Source organism: Triturus cristatus, chromosome 6 (assembly GCF_964204655.1).
Source record: "Triturus cristatus chromosome 6, aTriCri1.1, whole genome shotgun sequence".
NCBI classification, from domain to species: domain Eukaryota; kingdom Metazoa; phylum Chordata; class Amphibia; order Caudata; family Salamandridae; genus Triturus; species Triturus cristatus.
The window spans coordinates 1,696,223,389-1,696,244,446 of NC_140589.1; the positions used below are offsets into that span (position 1 = coordinate 1,696,223,389).

General features: G+C 41.0%; 1 protein-coding gene across 1 annotated transcript in view; it reads right to left on the reverse strand.

Annotated features, from left to right (window-relative positions):
- LOC146821852 (spermatogenesis-associated protein 7 homolog) overlaps nucleotides 1-21,058 on the reverse strand; it is a 1,028,728-nt gene that overhangs the window by 618,442 nt on the left and 389,228 nt on the right. Inside the window, exon 3 of the mRNA XM_085609389.1 lies at nucleotides 17,747-17,839. Within this exon, the coding sequence (XP_085465515.1) occupies nucleotides 17,747-17,839 (93 nt within the window). The remainder of the gene's footprint in view (nucleotides 1-17,746; nucleotides 17,840-21,058) is intronic.

The window sequence follows — 21,058 nt, forward strand, 5'->3', positions numbered from 1 at the left end:
TTCAGTGACCCAGATCTGGTGGTGGCGGGTCCCAGTAGCTCCCAGATGGGGAATAAAAGGGCCGTTAAGCATAACACGGGGCACATGGAAGGATTTGATAAACTTACGGAGATCTTCCTCAAGAATACGCGAACGCCTAAACATGCACCCTGCTGGGAGGAGGAGGAGTCTGGAGAAAATTGCGACGCTGTCACCACTATTGTAGACCCCGACGGCGGGTTTCCCTTAGAGGGAGAGGATGTATCAAAGGACGATTTCTCCTCCGATGAGGATAAGGACTCGGGGCGTCCCTGGCATCCAGAGTCCCACTCCTCTCAGTCCCGGGATGGGGACGGGGTCCACTCGGACATGTTCGAGCCTACTCAAATTTACCATCCTAGGTCGGTGGAGTGGACCCCTGACACCAAAGTGGCAGAGTATGTGGTGGGGAAAATCCATCAACCCCTTGAAAGGGAGGTCAGGAATTGGATAAGGGGAGAATACCCCAGGCCCTCACTGAAGGGGAAGGTGGCACATATGCCTGAAATTGATGAGAAACTATGTACCTTTTTCTCCAAGTATATGAGGGATCCAAAAGAAAGGAATTGATGGTCTTGGACATGGTAGGGCCCTTGACTCAAATGATTCAATTCTCAGAGCGTTCAAAAGAGTCAGGATCCCCTTTGTCCACGGATATTGTGGCTGGTTGGGGGCACTACCCTAAACCCTAAAACACTACCCCCAGCATGACACCCTACACTACCCAAATACCACTGCACTACCCTAACTACCCTAATCCCTAAATCTACCCCCAGCACAACCCCCTACACTACACAAACACCACTGGACTGCCTTAAACCCTAAAACACTACCCCAGCACGACCCCCTACACTACACAAACACCACTGCACTACCCTAAACCCTAAAACACTACCCCCAGCACGACCCCCTTCACTACCTAAACACAACTGCTCTACCCTAAACCCTAAAACACTACCCCAGCACGACCCCTTCACTATCCAAACACCACTGCACGATTCTAAACCCTAAAACACGACCCCCTACACTACACAAACACCACTGCACTACCCTAAACCTTAAAACACTAGAACCCAGCACGACCCCCTACAGTACACAAACACCACTGCACTACGCTAAACCCTAAAACACTACCCCCTACACTACACAAACACCACTGCACTACACTAAACCCTAAAACACTACCCCCAGCACTACCCCCTACACTACACAAACACCACTGCACTACCCTAAACCCTAAAACACTATCCCAGCACTATCCCTACACTACCCAAACACCACTGCACTACCATAAACCCTAAAACACTACCCCCAGCACAACCCCCTACACTACACAAACACCACTGCACTACCCTAAACCCTAAAACACTACCCCCAGCAAGACTCCCTACACTACCCAAACACCACTGCACTACCTTAAACCCTAAATCTACCCCCTGCATGACCCCCTACACTACCCAACCACTGCACTACCCTAAGCCATAAAACACTAACCCCAGCACGACCCCCTACACTACACAAACACCACTGCACTGCCCTAAACCCTAAAACACTACCCCAGCACGACCCCCTACACTACCCATACACCACTGCACTAACCTAAACCCTAAAACACTACCCCAGCACGACTCCCTACACTACCCAAACACCACTGCACGACTCTAAACCCTAAAACAAGACCCCCTACACTACACAAACACCACTGCACTACCCTAAACCCTAAAAAACTAGAACCCAGCACGACCCCCTACAGTACACAAACACCACTGCACTACCCTAAACCCTAAAACACTACCCCCCTACACTACACAAACACCACTGCACTACCCTAAACCATAAAACACTACCTCAGCACTACCCCCTACACTACCCAAACACCACTCCACTACCATAAACCCTAAAACACTACCCACAGCACAACCCCCTAAACTACACAAACACCACTGCACTACCCTAAACCCTAAAACACTACCCCCAGCACGACTCCCTACACTAACCAAACACCACTGCACTACCCTAAACCCTAAATCTACCCCCCACACGACCCCCTACACTACCCAAACACCACTGCACTACCCTAAACCATAAAACACTACCCCAGCACGACCCCCTACACAAACACCACTGCACTACCCTAAACCCTAAAACACTACCCCAGCATGACCCCCTACACTACCCATAGACCACTGCACTACCCTAAACCCAAAAACACTACCCCCAGCACAACCCCCTACACTACTGCACTACCCTAAACCCTAAAACACTACCCCAGCATGACCCCCTACACTACCCAAACACCCCTGCACTACCCTAAACCCTAAAACACTACCCCCAGCACAACCCCCTACACTACTGCACTACCCTAAACCCTAAAACACTACCCCAGCATGACCCCCTACACTACCCAAACACCACTGCTCTACCCTAAACCCTAGAGAAAAAAAACACCCCATGCCCAATCCCCCTTACCTCTCACTCCTCGTGGTTCCTCTCTCCTCGTGGTTCCTGCTTCACGTCGTCTCTGAGGGGCGGTGCACGTCATTGTGAGGAAACGGAACAGCCTCTGTTTCCTTACAACAACGTTGATCATCTACATGTTTTTTAGAATACATGGTCATTTACCATACATACCTTTACAACAAAATTTGTTGTAAAGGCATGCGGGGTAAAGAACCATGCGTTCTAATAAAAATGTGTAGTAACGACTTTGCGATGTACAACGCATGCGTGGTAATGCATGCGTTATAATTGTATCGCAAAGTAAAAAAGTCGTTGTAATGGCTGTTTACCAATGAAGCTAGCCGCTGTTCTTCAGTGAGACGTTTATTTGATTAATTAGGAGGAAGGAATGTGGTTTTTTTAACCAAAAAGTGCATTCCCAGCTGTTGTATTGTGAAAGTGTCCGCGTGGCCTGGTTTCACTTCCGGTGAGAAAGTGGAAGAGTCTGTTTGGATCTAAAGGAGTTCTGTTGTTGGACGGGGCCGGCGCGACACGTCATCAAGAAAACATAGCTAATGGAAAGCGTCCTCCCTGAAGTGTGGAGCAGTGCCATGAGAGGTCAATGAGTGTGCGTCCCACTGCAGTATGACCATACCGCGTGACCCATGTGCCGCCTCCAGGGTACGGGAGGCAGAAGCGGCATCGCAGGTCCTCTTGAAGACCGTTGTAGCACTAATTCTACATTTTGGTACTAGGGCATTTTAACTTTGTTGTTCCTGCCAGATACAAAGAGAAGATCCTGTGTTATTCAGTGCCCTCGTTACCTTTTTTGTGAGTTGTGGTGCTTGTCACTTCGCTGCCCTGCCGGTGGACACGACTGGGCACCCCACCTCGTGTGCCATCTGCAGGGCCTCTGCCCTCGGATCACTGGTTTCGGTTTCTGGAGTGGCAACATAAACAGTTTCTCCCAAAGGACTAGCCTGAACACTTAGGTGAATATCCCCTGCACCAGCATTCCACGGAAATTCTTTCCTAGCTCTCCCACGTCGACGAGGACGTCATAATAGCACAGCTCCGCTCGCAACACCGTATGACGTCATCGGAGCCATAAGAGGACCTCGTCGGCGTGCTGACGTAAGTTACACCTATTTTTTCTGTGCCACTGAGGCAAACAGGCCGACCGAGACATTTTCACATGTATACATCGTATAATAAATATATATATTCACTGAAAAAACATAGGTTTCAGGCACGTTATAGTTAGAAATTAGCATTTAAAAAACCTTAGAAATTCACTGAAAAAACATAGGTTTCAGGGGCGTTATAGTTAGTTGGACATTTCACTCGTACAAAACCATAGAAATTCCCCCGCTATAGTTAGTTCAGCTAACTATAACTTGCGCGCCCGCAATGCACTGCTGATGACGTCACATATTACATCACTCATGACATGGTCAGTGACATCATGCATGACATCACTGATGACATCTCAAATGACATCACGGATGACATCATCCAGTGAATGTGTGTTTTTCTGAAAATTAAATATGTTTTATATATGTATATCTCAAGGTCGATGGAAGAATCAATGGGTATATAAGTGTCTAAATGGATGATTTTTTTTGTAAAGTTGATCGTATAACTGACTGATTAAGTGTATCTTAGGGAATACATGGGTTAGTGAGTAATGTTTAAATATGTAAATATCTGTATCAGTCTCTCACTTTGTGTACAAGTGGCTGCATGGATTGGTGAGTAGCTACATGAGTGTCTATATGGGTTATTAGTTGGTTTTTTGAGTATCAGTATGAGTGTCTGAGTGTCTGTATGGTTCGGTGGGGGTATTACTAAGTGCATAGATGCATGAACGAGTGACTCACTGTTTGTATGTGTTGAAGACAGCATGTGTGCAGGACTGTATAGGTGGATGAGTGTGCGCATGGGTGTGTTAGTGAGTGAATGACTCAATAGTGTCTTTATGAGTAACTACATATGTTTTAAACTAGTATATGTGAGTATTGGTGTATATAAGTGAGTATATGTGAGAGTGAGAGATTGGAAGAGTTGCTGTACAAATAAGTAGGTGTTTCTATAAGTGATTGTTTAAGAGAGTAAGTATGTGTAAGTTTCTGTAGAAGTAAGTGTGGTAGTGTGTGTATAACTGTATATGCAAGTAAATGGATGTTTGATACTTTGCATGTGTGACTATGTGTGTGAGTATCTCTATGGATGAGTGGCGGTGTGTAACAGGATGTATAGGTGTATGAGTACATATGATGAGTGAGTACATGTATGAGTAACTGTATAGGGACTGTTGGTGAATGAGTGGATGTATGTGTAGATCTTGGAATTACTGAATAGGTGTCTTGTAACTTGTATTGGTATGTCCATTGTTTTGAAAATGTTAGTTTGTATTTTGAGTGTGTGTATCAAAGGTTATATTAGGGTGAGAGGAGCTCTGCCACTCTATCACAAGGATGATGTCATCAGTGATGTCATTTGAGATGTCATGAGTGATGTCACTGACCATGTCATGAGTGATGTAATATGTGACGTCATCAGCAGTGCATTGCGGGCGCGTGAGTTATAGTTAGCTGAACTAACTATAGCGGGGGAATTTCTATGGTTTTGTACGAGTGAAATGTCCAACTAACTATAACGCCCCTGAAACCTATGTTTTTTTCAGTTAATATATATATCTATAATTATATATATATATATATATATATAATTATATATATATATATATTATATATCAAATGATATGGAAAAAACTCAATTAATAAAAGGTTCAAGCGCTAAAATTATTCTGTTTTAACACATTTGATTTTAGTTTTTTAATTTACATTAAAGATTGAATTTAAATAATGTAATTAATATAAAGTTACTGTCATTGATTTAAATTATATTTATATATGGCACATCCTTGAACATTGGAATTCCCTTACTACCCCATACACTACTACCCTGAATCTTAAAAACTCCTTAATAGCCCCATACACAGACTATCTCTAAAACTTGCAAATTCTTTATAACCTCTATACACCACCCATCCCTGAACCATAAAAACTCCTCAATAGCCGCATACACAGACTATCCCTGAAACGCACAAATTCTTTATTACCCCTATACACTACCCATCACTGAATCCTAAAAAGTCATTACTGCCCCATACACTACACATCTTTCAACTATAAAAACACCTTATTATCCCTAAGCACTACCCATCATTAAGCCCTTCAAACACACTACCTCTATACACAACCCATCTGTGAACCCTAAAGCCTCAGTACTACCTTATGCACTATCCATCCCCTAAACCCAAAAGACCCTAGGTACAGCTATATACTACCATCTTTGAGCTTTAGAAACTCTTTGATTCCTGCATATACTACCAATTGCTGAATCTCAAAACCCCTGTACTACCCCTATACAGTACCCAACCTTGAACCCTAAAACAACTTACTGCCTCTATACTGCCTCTATACACTACACATCCTTGAGCCCTAAAATCCCTTTTTTAGCCCTACACACTATCCACCCAGAGCCATATAAAGTCCTTCCCACCCCAATACACTACCCATACATGAGCCCTAAAAAGATCGTAATACCCCTATATACTACTCATTCCTGAACCCTAAAATGTCCTTACTACCAAACACAATACCCATGCATGAACCCTAAACATTCATTACCACTACTAAAGCTATCCATCCCAGAACCCTGAAAAAAACAAACCACCCATGAGAAACTACCCATCACTAAACTCTAAAGTCCCTTTGTTATCATGTAAACCCACACCTTAAGTTTAAAAACATATAACTATATGTTAAATTAAATATATTTAAAATAATAATATGAACTCTTACTAAATGTTAATATTCGCTTTTTAACTTAAATATTATTTATTAAATCAGGTAAATTAATTTGAATGACATTATTTTTTAATATATATAATGCACTGTAAATGCCCAGGAAGTAAAACAACTGAAAACAGATGTTCTTACCTTTGATGCAACATCCTTCGAAGTACAGAATGTGATGTGATGGAAACATATCATCACCACACATCCCTATCCCATCCTGTTAGCCTAAAACTACCTAAAGTATAACAAGGTGTTTCAGCGAATGGTTGCATTATTTTATATTACATGGGATTCTGTAATACCTGTAGAAACGTCAGTCTTTGATTTATTTTTAATAAGCGACTTGTGACACACTCAGTGACTGATTATAAAGAAAAGATGTCAGAACTCGACTATTATAAGTAATTACAGTCGAGTTCTAACCTCAAAATGCCTGCCTGCTAGAGCAAGTAGCCGAGGTGACGGGCAGGTCAGGGAGCATAATTAAATCAGCTGTTTAAAGCAACGAAAACGGGACGTTGCTTTTCTTTTTTTCTGCTCTATTGTAATAGCTTACAATGACAAGCAGAGAGAATGTTTATTTTTTGCACTCTTCAGATAGCACAAAGCTAGAATCTTTCTGCATGTTTATACACATTTTAAGCTATTGAAGCTTATTTTTTATTTTTCATGTTTGCAAAAATGTTCGCTCTTTCATATGAAAGAGCTATGCACCAAGATTTTAAGTGTTTGTGGGAGAGGTGATCATGTGACCATGTATTAGTTCCCCTGGCATACATGCTAAGGATATTGTAAGTCACCTCGGAGTTCTATAACATTATAAAGGAACTCTGCCTACGACCTTGTTCTTCTATATGGTTACTGATCTCCTCAGAGACATGGAATATTCGTATAATGTACGCAGGGGGAACTTTATCCCTTATATCACAATCTGCCAGGTAATGTAAAACCAGCAAATGTACCTTATTGCGCCAGATGTCAGAAATTTCAGGATCCCCACTCGGCAACCGGTCAGTGTTTCTAACCCTGCCCTTAAAGTGGTATTTTATATACATTTATTATGCATGGTGTACTGGGGTGCAAGCAAAGTTCAGTTCATATTTTGTTACACAGAATGTTGAACAACACGACTTGTTCGAAAAATAGTTATACATGGAAGCTTGCTGCTAGATTACTTCCTTCTTGCTACAAGGCAGAACAGACAATGCCATATCTCCTTATAGCCATATGATAGTTGCTGCATTCCTGTTCAGGACGTGCATCACATAATGAAAATATTCTTTCACTGACTTGCTATGGTGAGATTAAGAAAAAAAAATGCATTTATTCGCTACACCATTCAAACATACTAGCGTGTTTTCTAGGATCTACACTTGCACAGAACACTCCATCAAAGTAAATGCACAAAGAAAAGTAAATGCTAGCACTTAACCAGGGCAGTTTTGTATATAACACTGATAATATATATAGAAGCCTGCCATACACGTCACCCGTCTTGTCAGCAATTGTCCTAGTTGACAGCCACTTTCCTACATTTTTTATGCTTATTAGTACCATAACAATGTATTTTTAATGTCTGCATAAACTATATACCATAGTATTGATTGTTTGACTGTATAAGGATACTCTGTGCTTCAAAGCATCAGTTCTTCCAAGTGTTATTTTTCAGTGAATAATTTGAGCCCTGAATCGTTTCTTTCAGACTAGAAATGCTGAGATCATCACAATTTCTTTATAGTACCAACACTTTTGCTCTTGCTTTACCCAAAATCTTCATTATCTAAATCAGTCTTGGAATACCACCTTTGAGAAATCTAGTAAATGTATTTCTATATCATCAGTATTGTAAATAATACTGTTCCACCCACTAGTATTATAGGAGTTACTCCAGAAAAAAAGTCAATGTTGACTATCCTAAAAATTTTTAGGCTGATCCAACAGTACATTTAAATGCACTGTATATCTCATTACTAGCTGCCTTTATGTGTTGAACAAGACCTGTTGTGTTTGAGGCATTCAAAATTGTTTCTATGGTCTCTATGAATGCTCAGGGGTAGGCTGTCTGTTGTAGCTGTGTAATCCGCGTTGCCCTACATATACTTATAAAGCATAACAAAGATCTGGTGCTACATCATGCTTCAATAACTAATAAAATATACTAGCTAATTTGTCAAGGCTTGCATTCATATGCTTGTCATTATTTGGCCAGTAAGCAATATAGTTATTTCCTGTGGTGATGGAAATAGTTTATCAACACTACAACCAACTCTTAAATTCACAGAGACTACATAACTGAGCCTTCTTTCCATACAACAGCACCTTTTTGGAGATCTGACTATATATTCAGAATGTTTCATCATTCTTAATTCTTCAGCAATCTTTTGCTGTTGGGACAATCAGTGTACATTTGTTATTCAGATCAGTTGAATTGCTATCACTGTGTAAACTGATCTTTTTGCATATGAATGATGTATCCAATGTGGCTAACACAATCTGCTGTACTTCAGAATTTAGGTTGTTCTTCTAGCAAACCACGTAGTAAGAGTGGGAATTTCAAGGAATAATATAAAAGAGCACCAACCAATTGATTATATCAACCCATTTCTTTTTTTAATCAGCAATCCTCAAAATGTAAACCATGTATTTGCATTGATGAACACATGAATCAACCATGTGATTGTTAATTTTTCATATGGAGTAATTAAGTAACTCAAATTCCTGTAGAGAGTCTCAGTTTGTCACCATTTGTTGATACTCATTCATACCATAAGATTCTAACATGATAGATCCATAGGTAAGGTTCCATGTCTGTGTGGCTTCAATAGCTGTAAACAAGTTTGCAATGCAAATGTAGCTTTGTGTTACTGCTCTGGCTTATAGCTTCCTAATGTTTCTTTCATAGCTTTAAAATCAGAAGATGTCAATTCTGAAACAGACAATAACTCTTATTTCAGCATTGTAATATCTCATTAGTTATTGGGAGTGTAAACAGCCAATATGATGACGTAGATAATAATGATAACTACACTTGAAAGTTAAGAATTTTAAAGGGCATTCTAATCAGAGTAAATAGGTTTCTGAAACATATTTGGATGTGAACCATTGTGGACCAATTGGCAGGGCATGATAACTAATAGCAGAATGAAAAAATATATTTTTAGGTGACTCAATGTTTGTGTTTGTAATGTAGAGGTGAAGACATAGTCGACGTCAGTTGCTGTTAGTGAAGTGGACCACTGTGTCAATCTAGGATGTAAGACTTTCGCGTTCTGGATGCTGACCTTTGTGCTAGCCTCTAAGGCTGGATGGGAGTCACGACAATTATACTTTCCCCTGAGTTTATGATATTTCCTTTACAGCAGCATCTCTGCATTGGAATATAAATTCCGAATTATATACAATCAATACAGTGTCACCCCTGTTGAAAGTGAGTTATGTGTAGCCTGTGGTCCCCACAATTACATAGATCACCAAGTTTGTGGTGTTAACACGTGTATGCAAGTATTTTGAATCTAGCATGTAAGTTTGTACTGCTCGCAAGATCTGTGTATGTTCTGATGTCCAATGTGTGCTTGAAAGTCTGGATGTATTAATTCATAGAAAGGTATTAGCCATTGTACATAATCTGATATGTATGTTCTACCATGATTTAGAAAGCACAAAAGTAATTGTAGCTTTTTGATTGTGTTGGGTGGCTGTAAGTGTGCACATTTCTGTTAGAAATACAGTGCAAAGCTTTTGCCTTCATTTGATTGCTCGTATCCCAAGAACAGGACACTGAGAAAGCCACTTTTAGAAATTGAATTTGTAGCCTATTCGAGCAAATCCCACAACTATGTGATCTACTCTGGCTTGGTGTGTTTTTAAGTCATCATCCATAAAGCATATGCTGCCGACATAGGACAATGCTTCTGGGTCAAAACAATCCTGTTACATAGGCCGAGAACAAAACTGAGCTGTTCTAATACCCTTGAGGCAATCGAAAAAAATTATTTTGTGACCCAAGTGGGGTAAAGGCTGTCAAATTCTTGCTTTCAGGTGCTTTGTTTTGGCAGAAAAAAAGCTGTTCGAAATGTCAAATGTTTTGTATTTTCTGTGCACAATATTGTTCATTAGAGCTGAGTTGTGTGAATTTTGGACTGCAAATGTTTAATTGTCTGTAGTTTAAGACTAAGCAGTAAGAATGGCCTGGTTTCGCTGTAGGAAACAAAGGATTATTCAATAGTGAGATACAAGGCTCAATTATGCCTTAATATTCAAGTTGTGTTAGAATTTCTCTAACTGGGTGTTTAGCTTCATGTTTAATGAGGTATTGGAGATGCACTTCTGGGCTGGAGCTTATGGGTATTATATGATAAGGTGAATCTTTATCCCAGCCCACATGGTTGCAAAATAATGCCAAGGCTTGTGCAGGGGCCCACTCCTTGGCACACGCATGTTTAACTGCTTCAGGAACAAGGACAGAGAAGGATGTTAATATCACATTTTCCCTTGATGGCACTTTTCGTACAAACTCAGGTGACCAATCTTTTTCAGCCAGAGAATGTCATAGACAAATGTCAAGTTCTCCCATAAGAGAATTCTAATGGTATGGGGTATATCACCCTCAATTTGCAGTTGTAAATTATACAATCTCCCTGGAGAACTAACTCTCTGAACTGGTGTTTCCGCTCTCACCACCTGAAACTCGTGAAGATTCTGGCAAACTATTGTGACATCTGCTGCGCTGTCCAGTTCAGAAGCAGACTCCTCAATATGTGTGGCATATTTAAGTGCAATACCAGATAATTTCTTCTTCTTGAATTGAGGCTTTGTTGTGGAAGTTTTTCTTCTTTTTATAGTGATGTCAGAAAAGCATTGTGTGTCTTTCTTTGGTTTCACATCCTCCTCTAACCTGCGCTCTGATCGTCCTCCTCTCTCCAAGTGTTTTCCAGATGTTTTCTGAAAGTAATGAGAAGGACCTGTATCAGTATACTGATACCCATCAGGCTGTTTTATAGTTTCGTGGTTATGGTTCCTTTTTTGCAGAGGATTGCTGTGGGTGAGATCCACCCCATGATTTAACTTTACCTTTATTTTTCTTATTATCCTAGCGTTTTGTTTTAGAAGAATATGGTGCCTGTCTCTGGATATCCTTTTCAGAATTGCCCTTTAACTGAGGTTTATTAGGTCGGGCCCCCAAATTATCTCGACCTATAGTTGTGTAAGTTTCAGCAATAATTTTAGGTAATTTTAGGTAGTTGGCGCTCTTGGTCTGCCGAAGTCACCTGCGCGAGGTGTTGGCGTACTGCCAATTCTGCTGCTTCCCCTTTAATATTACTTAATTTAATTGAGGATACTGTTGCACAATTGCCAATTAATTTCATCCCGAATTCCAGCACAGGGGCTGCCCTGTTGTGAGAATTCTGTGTTTATCTTCGGTCCTATATGGGGAAACACTGCTTCAAGCTTATTTGTTTCTTGTACAAACCAGAACCGAATCTCCTTACATCTGGTGGGAACCTTACCCATAATTGTATTAATAGTGACTAGACTAATTCCTGGCATTGCTATATGCGGTTTTGCAGCTTGAGCAGCCCACGCTGGGTTTGTTGTTATTGTTTTCATAACGAACTAGGTTATATGTCTGTATAATCTAACTCTAGTTCATAAGCATCTTGCTGCAATCAATAATACTGCTTTGTGCTATTTTGAACTCTTTTAGGTTACAGCTGGAGGGTGTTAGTGCTTAGCTTTAAAATGTGCATGCGCACTTTCTGCATTCTTCGTTCCGCCATGGCACTGCAGTTTGATGCAGAGAGAGTGCTTTGTGGGCTTGTCAGAGACACCTATTTAGGGCAAATGAAAGTACGCAGCAAACATGCCGCCAGCGTGACAAAGGCATGCACAAGGCAAGCCCGTCTGCACCCGAACGCTGCCAGGTGCCAGACGTTGCTTTAACTAGAGTAGCTAATTCTATAACAAATTTACACTACTAATCTGCAGATCTCCATTTCTACAATTCCACATGCAGGAACTCTGACTTGTTCCTAGCGGTGCCCTGGCCATTTCCCTTCTAACTTAGGAGGGCCTGTCTCTTGTTTGATATGTAGGTTCTCAAGTTCCTCTAGTCTCTCTCCATCTAGTGTTGTTTTAGCAGTAAGTTCCCTGCCAGTTAACTCCAAGGGCCTACCTCCCATAAAGAGTCAGAAGCCCAATTGAAAGTTCCTCACTCTCAGCCAGCGTCTCCCTCTGCCCCTGTGCTAAAAAGAGCTCATATTGTAATTTTAGAACAATGTCAAAACATTCAACAGAACTCTGGGACCTGTGAACTTCCCTATCATCTGACATGTGTTCTTTTTACTGAAACTTGGTTCAATGCAGCCGCGTCACCATGTATTCTGTTAGCTCTTCCAAAGCCTAATCAATTGTTAAATCTGGAAAGAGAGACCAGATCAGGAGGAGAAGTGTCTATCGCTTTCAGAGACAGTCAACATAGTAGTAGCTGAGACCCTGCTTGCTGAGTGGGTAGTAATTATTGCTTTCAGAATTGAACTCTGGGCTACTGATTTCTGGAAGGTTGCACTGATTTACCTTTTGCAGGGAGCACAGAGAGATTTCAGTCACCTTCTCGCAGAACTCATCACCCCTCATATTCTGTCTTCCAAGCATTTTGTACTATTGGGGGATTTTAATTTCCATGGTGAAAACATCCAAAACGTTGAGGTAGCACAGCTGTTATGGAGATATTAGGCCTAACTCAGATCATGGTGTTCCCACCCACTCTGCAGGTTATACGCTAGACCTGATCTTTACCAACTCCCTTGAGCATTGGTGTGACTCATTTACCGCTTCTTTGGATGGACCATTATCTGATAAATTTCCAAATTCCTAAGACATATGAACCTGTGCTACCCAAGAAGTATACCAGGCAGGCTAAGAGACAATGGAAATCTGTCTCAATTGCCTCTTTTGCTACGGCATTTACTCTTCCTGTGACTCAGACATGGACGATACTCTGGCCAATTTCCCAGATTGTCTCACTCGGGACCTTGACCTAGTCACCCCCTCTCAAAAAGTCTTCAGCCACCTGCAGAAGAAACAATACCCCTTGGTTTTCGACTGACATGAAACTTGAAAAATCTAAGTATAATAAGTTAGAAAGGCGATGGTGTAAGACTAAATCCCTTTTAGCTAAAGAAGCACCAAACCTGCTGCTTAAGAGGTATCATCATAATATTAAAACAGCTTGGAGAATTTTTTATTATAAAGGAAACTGAGTAAGCAGGAAATTCAACAAAAGTGTTTTTTTTAAATGCTTAGGGGCACATGTATCAAAGGTTTTTGCAAACCCAAGAGGCCATTTTGTGATGCATGAAGGTGTTGGGGACACGCAATTTAGGAAATCACAATTTCTTGCGATTTTCTAAATTGCAATTGCATTTAAGGAATCGCAATTTGCGATTCCTTAAATGCAATGCAAGAAGCACTTTGAAATAGAGATTTCACTATTTGGGGCTGCAAATTACTGAGCAATTAAACTGGCCGGTAATTTGCAAAAACTCTGAAAAATGCACACCCACATGCCCTTGGGGCATGCATGTGCGCAACATGGGTGCACACCACAATTTCAGGGGTGCAACAGGGTGTCCCTTTGACACCCTTGCAACCTTGAAATTGCATGCCCAATTTGCGAGTACCAATTGGTACTCACAAATTGTGCATGCAATTTCCCATTCATTCCTATGGGCCTGTAGGCCCATAGGAATGAATGGGAAGCCATTCCTCAATTGCGACTCGCAATTTACGAGTCGCAATTAAGGAATGTTTAGGAATCGCTATTTTTATATCGATTCCTACATTCATAGGCTTAATGCATCCTTAATAATCGCAATTAAGGACTTGCAAAATCATACCTTGATGCATGTGCCCCTCAATGACATTATCAAACCACATCCTTGTGTGCGTACCATCCCTGCCTCTCGAGAATTATGTGTCACACTAGCCAATTTCTTTGAAGAAAAAATTAATAAAATCTATAAAAACGTCCCTGCTTCCCGGAGCCAGTCAAATAACACTCCTGATTTTAATCTGCCTTCTCCTAAGACCACTTTTTATCTAGAGAGCTTTACACCATGTGCATTAGAGCAGGCCCTGGGCTGCTAGAAACAGCCAAATCAGGATTCCCACTGGACCTGTGCCCACCCAGCATTATGGCAAGCATTTCCAGCCCTATCGCCCCTTCCATCATGCCCCTATTTAACCTTTCCATGGACCTACCCTATGTTCCTATTGCATGGAAAATGGCTTATTTTTGCCCCATTTCGCTTATCCCTCTCGTCTGCAAACTTCTGGAAAGCATCAGAGACAAGCATCTATCTGCCTTCTTGGAAAAATACAGGCTTCTCATTCCCTCCAAGTCTGGATTTAGAGCATGCCACAGCACAGAGATAGCGCTAGTTGCTGTCACTGACTCTATTAGACTGTCCCTGGATGCGGGCACCCCAGTGATACTAGTACTTCTAGATTTGACTGCAGACGTCTATACGGTCTTACATGCAATGTTCATTTGCAGGCTGCACGACATTAGGGTCTATGGTAAGGCTCTTAAATGGTTCATCGACTTCCTAAAAGATTGTACTCAGTCCATCTATTTGTGCCTCTCCAAATCTCGCACCATGCCTGTTGTCAAAGTGGTGCCACAGGGTTCCACACTTAGCCCTACGTTATTCAAAAAATATGTTGCCCCCCCTGGCATGGATCATCAAGGCATGTGGCTTTGAGGCAATTTCATATGCCGATGATACACAATTGGTCATCTCTTTTGGGCAAGACCTAGAAGGGGTTAAATCCTGCTTCTCTGACTAAATGAAGAAATAGCTTTCTGGATGTCTAGTAATTGTTTACAACTGAATGGAGACAAAATTGAGCTACTGCTATTTGGTAAAGCTCAGGATTTATGGAAGTTGGAGTGGTGGCCCCATGAATTGGGGCCAGCCTAATTCCCAAAGCAAGTAGCAAAAAACCTAGGCATAAAATTGGAACTCACCCTCTCTATAAAAAAGCACGTATCTACCATCTGTGGAACCTGCTTCACCACCATGCAACTACTGAAAAAAGCTTTCCCTTGGCTCCCTCCAACTTCCAGAAAAACTCTAGTGCAAGCCTGAATCAAAAGCCATTTAGACTACGGCAATGCTCTACTGGTGGCTGCAAACAAAACTTTGCTGTCCAAATTACAAATGGTACAAAACCTGGCAGCCAGACTGGTATGCAATCTTACAGCTAGAGCCTATTCTGCCCCAATCCTAAGCTCTTTGCACTGTTAAGCCATCAGGAAAAGGCTAATGTTTAAGATATGCTGTCTTACACACAAGTTACTAACTGAGAATTCCCCATCTTACCTGCAAAGCATCCTCAGGCAGCATAATCCAATGAGACTATTAGGATCCAAAGATAAAGCCTTTTTGCAAATCCTGCAGATCCGCACTGCCAGATATGGCAGGAGGGCTTTCTTCTATCTCACCCCCTTGCATTGGAACAAACTGCCTCTTACATATCAGACTATGTTTGGAGTTTGGAAAGTCAAAATAAATGTTTAACACGTCGGTTTTCCAGTTGATTGGTTCAACTCAGTTGGTACTCCTTGCCCGCATTAGCCTAGCACCAAGTGTACGCAGCTCTCCTGCTGTGAGTGCTGCTATTTGTCAATATGGTGTGTAGGCGGCCAAGGCTGGCCATGTTGCCCCATCACTGCTGAGGGGACCCAGTCTGATGTTTTCTAGTGGATGTGGTAGGGCACCATGGAACCAGTTTGTGTGTTCCTGAAATTTAAGTGCATTTTCTAAATCTTCATAAGCTCTGTAATTGTTAGGAATTACTGCTTCAGTGAATGAGTGAACACTTCCAGTGTTGACGTCTGCTGCCGGAAATGTTACCCATGGTTAGAATACCTCTATTTTTTACACTCTGTGGGCCTCTACCACGAAAGTAACATCCCCTCCGGCAAAAGCGAGCCCATGGTGAAGTAGCATCTGTGTCTGCAGTTTAGTGGTATAAACACTGCATAAACATTATAATGAATGGAATTCAGAGAAGGCAACTATAGGGTTTGATCCTTTGAAAGGTACAAGCTTGAACAACCTACAGACAGAAATAGGGGTTCCCTATTTTAGGAAACAGTGGAGGAGAACATCACAGACATCTTACTTAAAATTGTGACTAGGGGTTTGGGTACACTTAAAAAAACTACCCAAGAGACCCAGTAATAAGTACCTGACCTATAATGTTGGGGGCACCATGTTGTATGGTTCCTATTAAAACACTAAGACTGTGCGTCTGGCCAACATATGTGTCAAAACTATGGGGACTGAGTCCACTCATATCATTACAATGTGTTGACCTGGTTCCTGGCTAGCTCACAGTTCGCCATCTGGACCCGTAAACCTGTAAGTGTATCTGATGGCGTCTGCAACCTCAGAACAGGACAACCCTAATTCCCCCAAGGAAATTGTGGAAACAGATCTACCCTTTCATTGTTATCTCAGGAATTCCCAAAGGGAGACACAATAAATACACAAATTGGCATTTCAAACAATTATTGAAGCAATTGGATTATAGTGCAAAATATGTGTGCTGCAATTATTAGTAGAAGGAAACAAAGCATTGTATTCAGCATTACAAGAGTAGTGAAAAAGATTAATAATCCAACAATTATAATTACTGCATTGATTATAGGAGTACATATAATTGTACTCCTACCAAGCACTACCTATCCTAGAGTGCATATGGTTCTACCAGATACCTTGGAGTGGTCTAAATCCCCATTTACCTGTGTGTATGTGTCATCCAAAGCCAGTCTGGTATAGAACAATCCGCCATCCCTCTCAGGATAGTGATGAGATTCAGCTGGGCTAGAATTCAGGCATGGGGCAACCAATCCATGGAAATGCTCCTTTGCCGAACAAAGACTTGGGGCACTTTATATAATGAAAACTGGAGCAATTCACACTGTGCCCAAGTTCAGATCCGGCTGTCTTTTTTTATTCTACCAATTCAGAGCTGACTCTGAACAGAAAATAATATGCAAGGGCAGTCTGCACAGTGTACTTGGTCCTTGGACAAAATGTACAGTGGTATGATAATGTGCCTACGAGGAGCATGAATTTTGTAAGCAGAACACTTTCGGAGTACACTACTGAAAGCAAGTACGCAAGCAAAATGTGCTACAAGTCATCGTCTAAAAAGATGTCAACTTTAACTGTTAACATGTAAAAATGAGAGCGTTTGGACACTGGCCGTATTATCCTCACAACACTTGGTATAAGCAAGGCAAATTGGACTTGAAGCCCATGAAGTGTTTATATTCCAACAGATATACTAGACTGCATTTGTGAGTTGATGCTCTGCCAATTACAATAAAATCAATACTCATTTATACATACCTTTGGTAGTAAGAAGCTTCCTGTAATGAGCTGCCATGTGATCCTGAATAAGGTACTGAGTTGACAACTTGCATGATGACCCTAGATAAAGGGCTGAAAGAATAACAGTGTTAGTCAACATCTATTCCAAAAGAATAAGATTTTGAAAATGCAGAACTACATTTTATTTTCTCTATTGCTTAATTGAACAAACTCTTTGGCATTACAATTTATAATTTTATGAAACATGCAAATAAAATAATGACTAATTTGAATCTACTTAGCTAATACCATTGATTTGCAGCTTTAATGTTATTGAGTGCTCTTTGCTAATTTACTGTTAAGAACACGCCGCTAGACTCTGTAATCAGGTATATTGAAAACCTCTACAAGGTTGTTTTTAACCACTGCCCTTTCCTTTTAGCCTGTTAGCTAAAAGAGCAAGTGAAGTAAAATGTAAAACTGACTTCCAAGGATCGTTCAGTTGCATAATCGCAGTGAGAAATAACGATTAGCCAAAAAGGCAACCACAATCATCGCCTTTTGTAACTACAGGAATAGGCAGCAATAATGCTGAAATGTAATAGAATTAAAAAACAAAATGAAATAATTCATCAGTTTGGTAATGTACATTAGTAACAATATATTTGAACAGATCAATGCACAAAAACCTCTTGAAGATTCAAGACTCTATTTATACAGTAGTGGCTCACATCTGCGGAAAGAGGGGGTGGCAGGCGTATGTGAGTGAGTGCAAATAAAATAACAAATTTAAAATTAAACACTTACCAAGATGCACCAGACATCTTCCTCTTTCTTCATCTGCAACCCAGCCACTAGGAAACTCCCTTGACCAATACTGGCGCTGCTCTCATACCTTGAGAGCAGCGGCATGATTGAAGGGAGTAGCCTCACTCGGCCCTCCACAGCACTCTGGAGGCCTGCACTTGCTCAAACCCAGCTGTCTTCTGGGTTAGAGATGTTTAAAGTGTGCATGAGTGGCTGGCCATTGCAAGAAAGCTGGCCAAAAAGACATGCGCACTTTAAACAGTGCATAGACAGCCCACCCTCCTCCCTTCTGCTGTCACTCAGCAGTGGCCCCACCCCCTTCCTGATGCGCTGTTCGGGACAGGGGATGAAAAATAAAATGGTAATGATTTACCATTTTAGTTTTCATCTCTGGGGCTTTGAGAGTAATTTAAGTGTGGTGACGGTCATCCGCTCCAACGGAGGAGCTGCCCCTGTTTTTATAATTGAATTTAGGAATGTTTAATATCCAAGAAGGTCAGTATAAATAATGAGTGAAACTATAGTTTTCCAAGATAACCAAACCCAAAGCATAAAGATCAGTGCTTTAGTGTAATCCTCACTTATATTAAACAAAAATAACATAAGTTTAAAAAAATGAGGTAGCGTAATTCTCTATTTGAAAAGTGTTTGTAGGTCCAGTCAAAAGACTTACAATGCAAAAGGGATTTACTTGTTTTATTGGTAATGTATTTGTGAGCTTCTCTCACAGTTTTATAAAGAATGCAAAGGGATACTCAATTCCTTGGATCACATGTGAGTTTTTGTACATCCAAAGAGATTTGGAGTCCCCATATGGTACAGTGTTGTGAGTGGTAGAGTTAGATTTGTGCTACATTGGTGTATAAGAGAAATAGGTCTCTTCCTTGTCGCAGATCAACAGCCAGCTATTGTCAGGGCCAGGCAGCTGATGAAGGTCAGCTGTGGTATTATCATTAGAGGCACCTGGCAGGTCACCTTTGAGCCAGAGCTGATCTGTGCCTGGGGGGGCACCTGACAAGGATTGGCACCTATGATTAGCCTGCATGCTACCAGACAGCTGGTGCAGTACAAAATTGCCCACTCTTTACACATAACTATAGCGAAAATGATATCTGACACACAAAATGGACGTGCATCTTGCACAAGAGGCTTATGTGACACAAAGATTTATGCAAAAAAGTTCCTCTGACAGCACTACTGCAGAGTGCTTTTACTAAAGAAATGTTTCTGATGTTTAATGTAAAAACCAACCTCAATTAACAGACATGCATTTGATATGGATGATTTAGAAATAATCATTTGATGTAATGAAAAGAATAATTTTCTTAACGTTAATGTGCTTTTTTACTGACACATAGCTTATGACTTCTAAACGTGTGCTATATTGTCTGTACAACCCTTAGTGACCTAGTTATTAGTTCTCAACTATCATCACAAGTGTAGAACATGATTGCAAAAGAAACAATAATGACCATGCAATGTATACATTTATGTTACACGTGGGTACTTTCAAATGTAGTTTTCAGCCATACTTACTACTGAGATATTTGAATATTCATTGTATGCTAATGCAAAATAAACTAAAAGTACTAAAGAAATTATATTTGTTTATGTCTAAATTGCGAACACGCATATTAAATGCACACTTTTGATTGAATACTTTAAGTTGACAATCAATCTAAAGGCCTGTATTTCACCATACTGGTTTTCATAATTCACTGTCAACTGTTTCTGCTAACTCGACAGTTCTTGTAGGGATTCTCATGCATTACTAATTTAGAATAGATAGATACCTTCTTGTAATAGAGATAGATGCATAGCCTGTGAAGAAACCTTGACAACAAGCACAGGAGAGATGAAATACTAATGAATGGACGATTCATCTCTAACCTGGGTGTGTGAACCAGATGTCGTTCCCAGGTTTAATGTGGGATTATTGGTAACTGTTGCAGTCTGCAAGGTGTGAACCCCATGGACAATGGACTTCTCAGGGTGTTGCAACTAAAGTGGTGTCTCCTATGGACTGGTGGATTATAATTGACCTGTTGCCCTGGCTGACTGCAGATCTGTCCCTTCCAGAACAGACTCCTGAACTGTACAGAGTCTGTCCCCGGACTCTTGCAGACTTCCTTGCTGAGCCCCTTCTGCAGACCCTATGCAGAATTCCCCTTGAACCCTTTTGCAGACCCCTTCATGATTCCCCACTGCCCTTTGAATGGACTTTATGAGGTTTAGATTTCAGTGATCTCTGTGGCTTAGGCTGACACTTCTTTCCCATCCCCTGAAGTCTTTTGACAGAGCTTCTGAGATGCTAAGGCTTGTTTCTTTGTATCTTTTGTGCTTTGCCTTAGTTTTATGGAACTTTTCGATTTCTGAGAACTCTCTGCACTAACCATTCTTTCTGTGTACTGTGCTTGGGATATTTAGATAGCTTATGTATAGAAGGGAGAACTTAAGATGTTTTTCAGAACATCATATCCTGATGCTGTTAGCTTGTATTGCTCTGACAGAACTACTTGTTTGCTTAATATTGGTTCGTCTAAA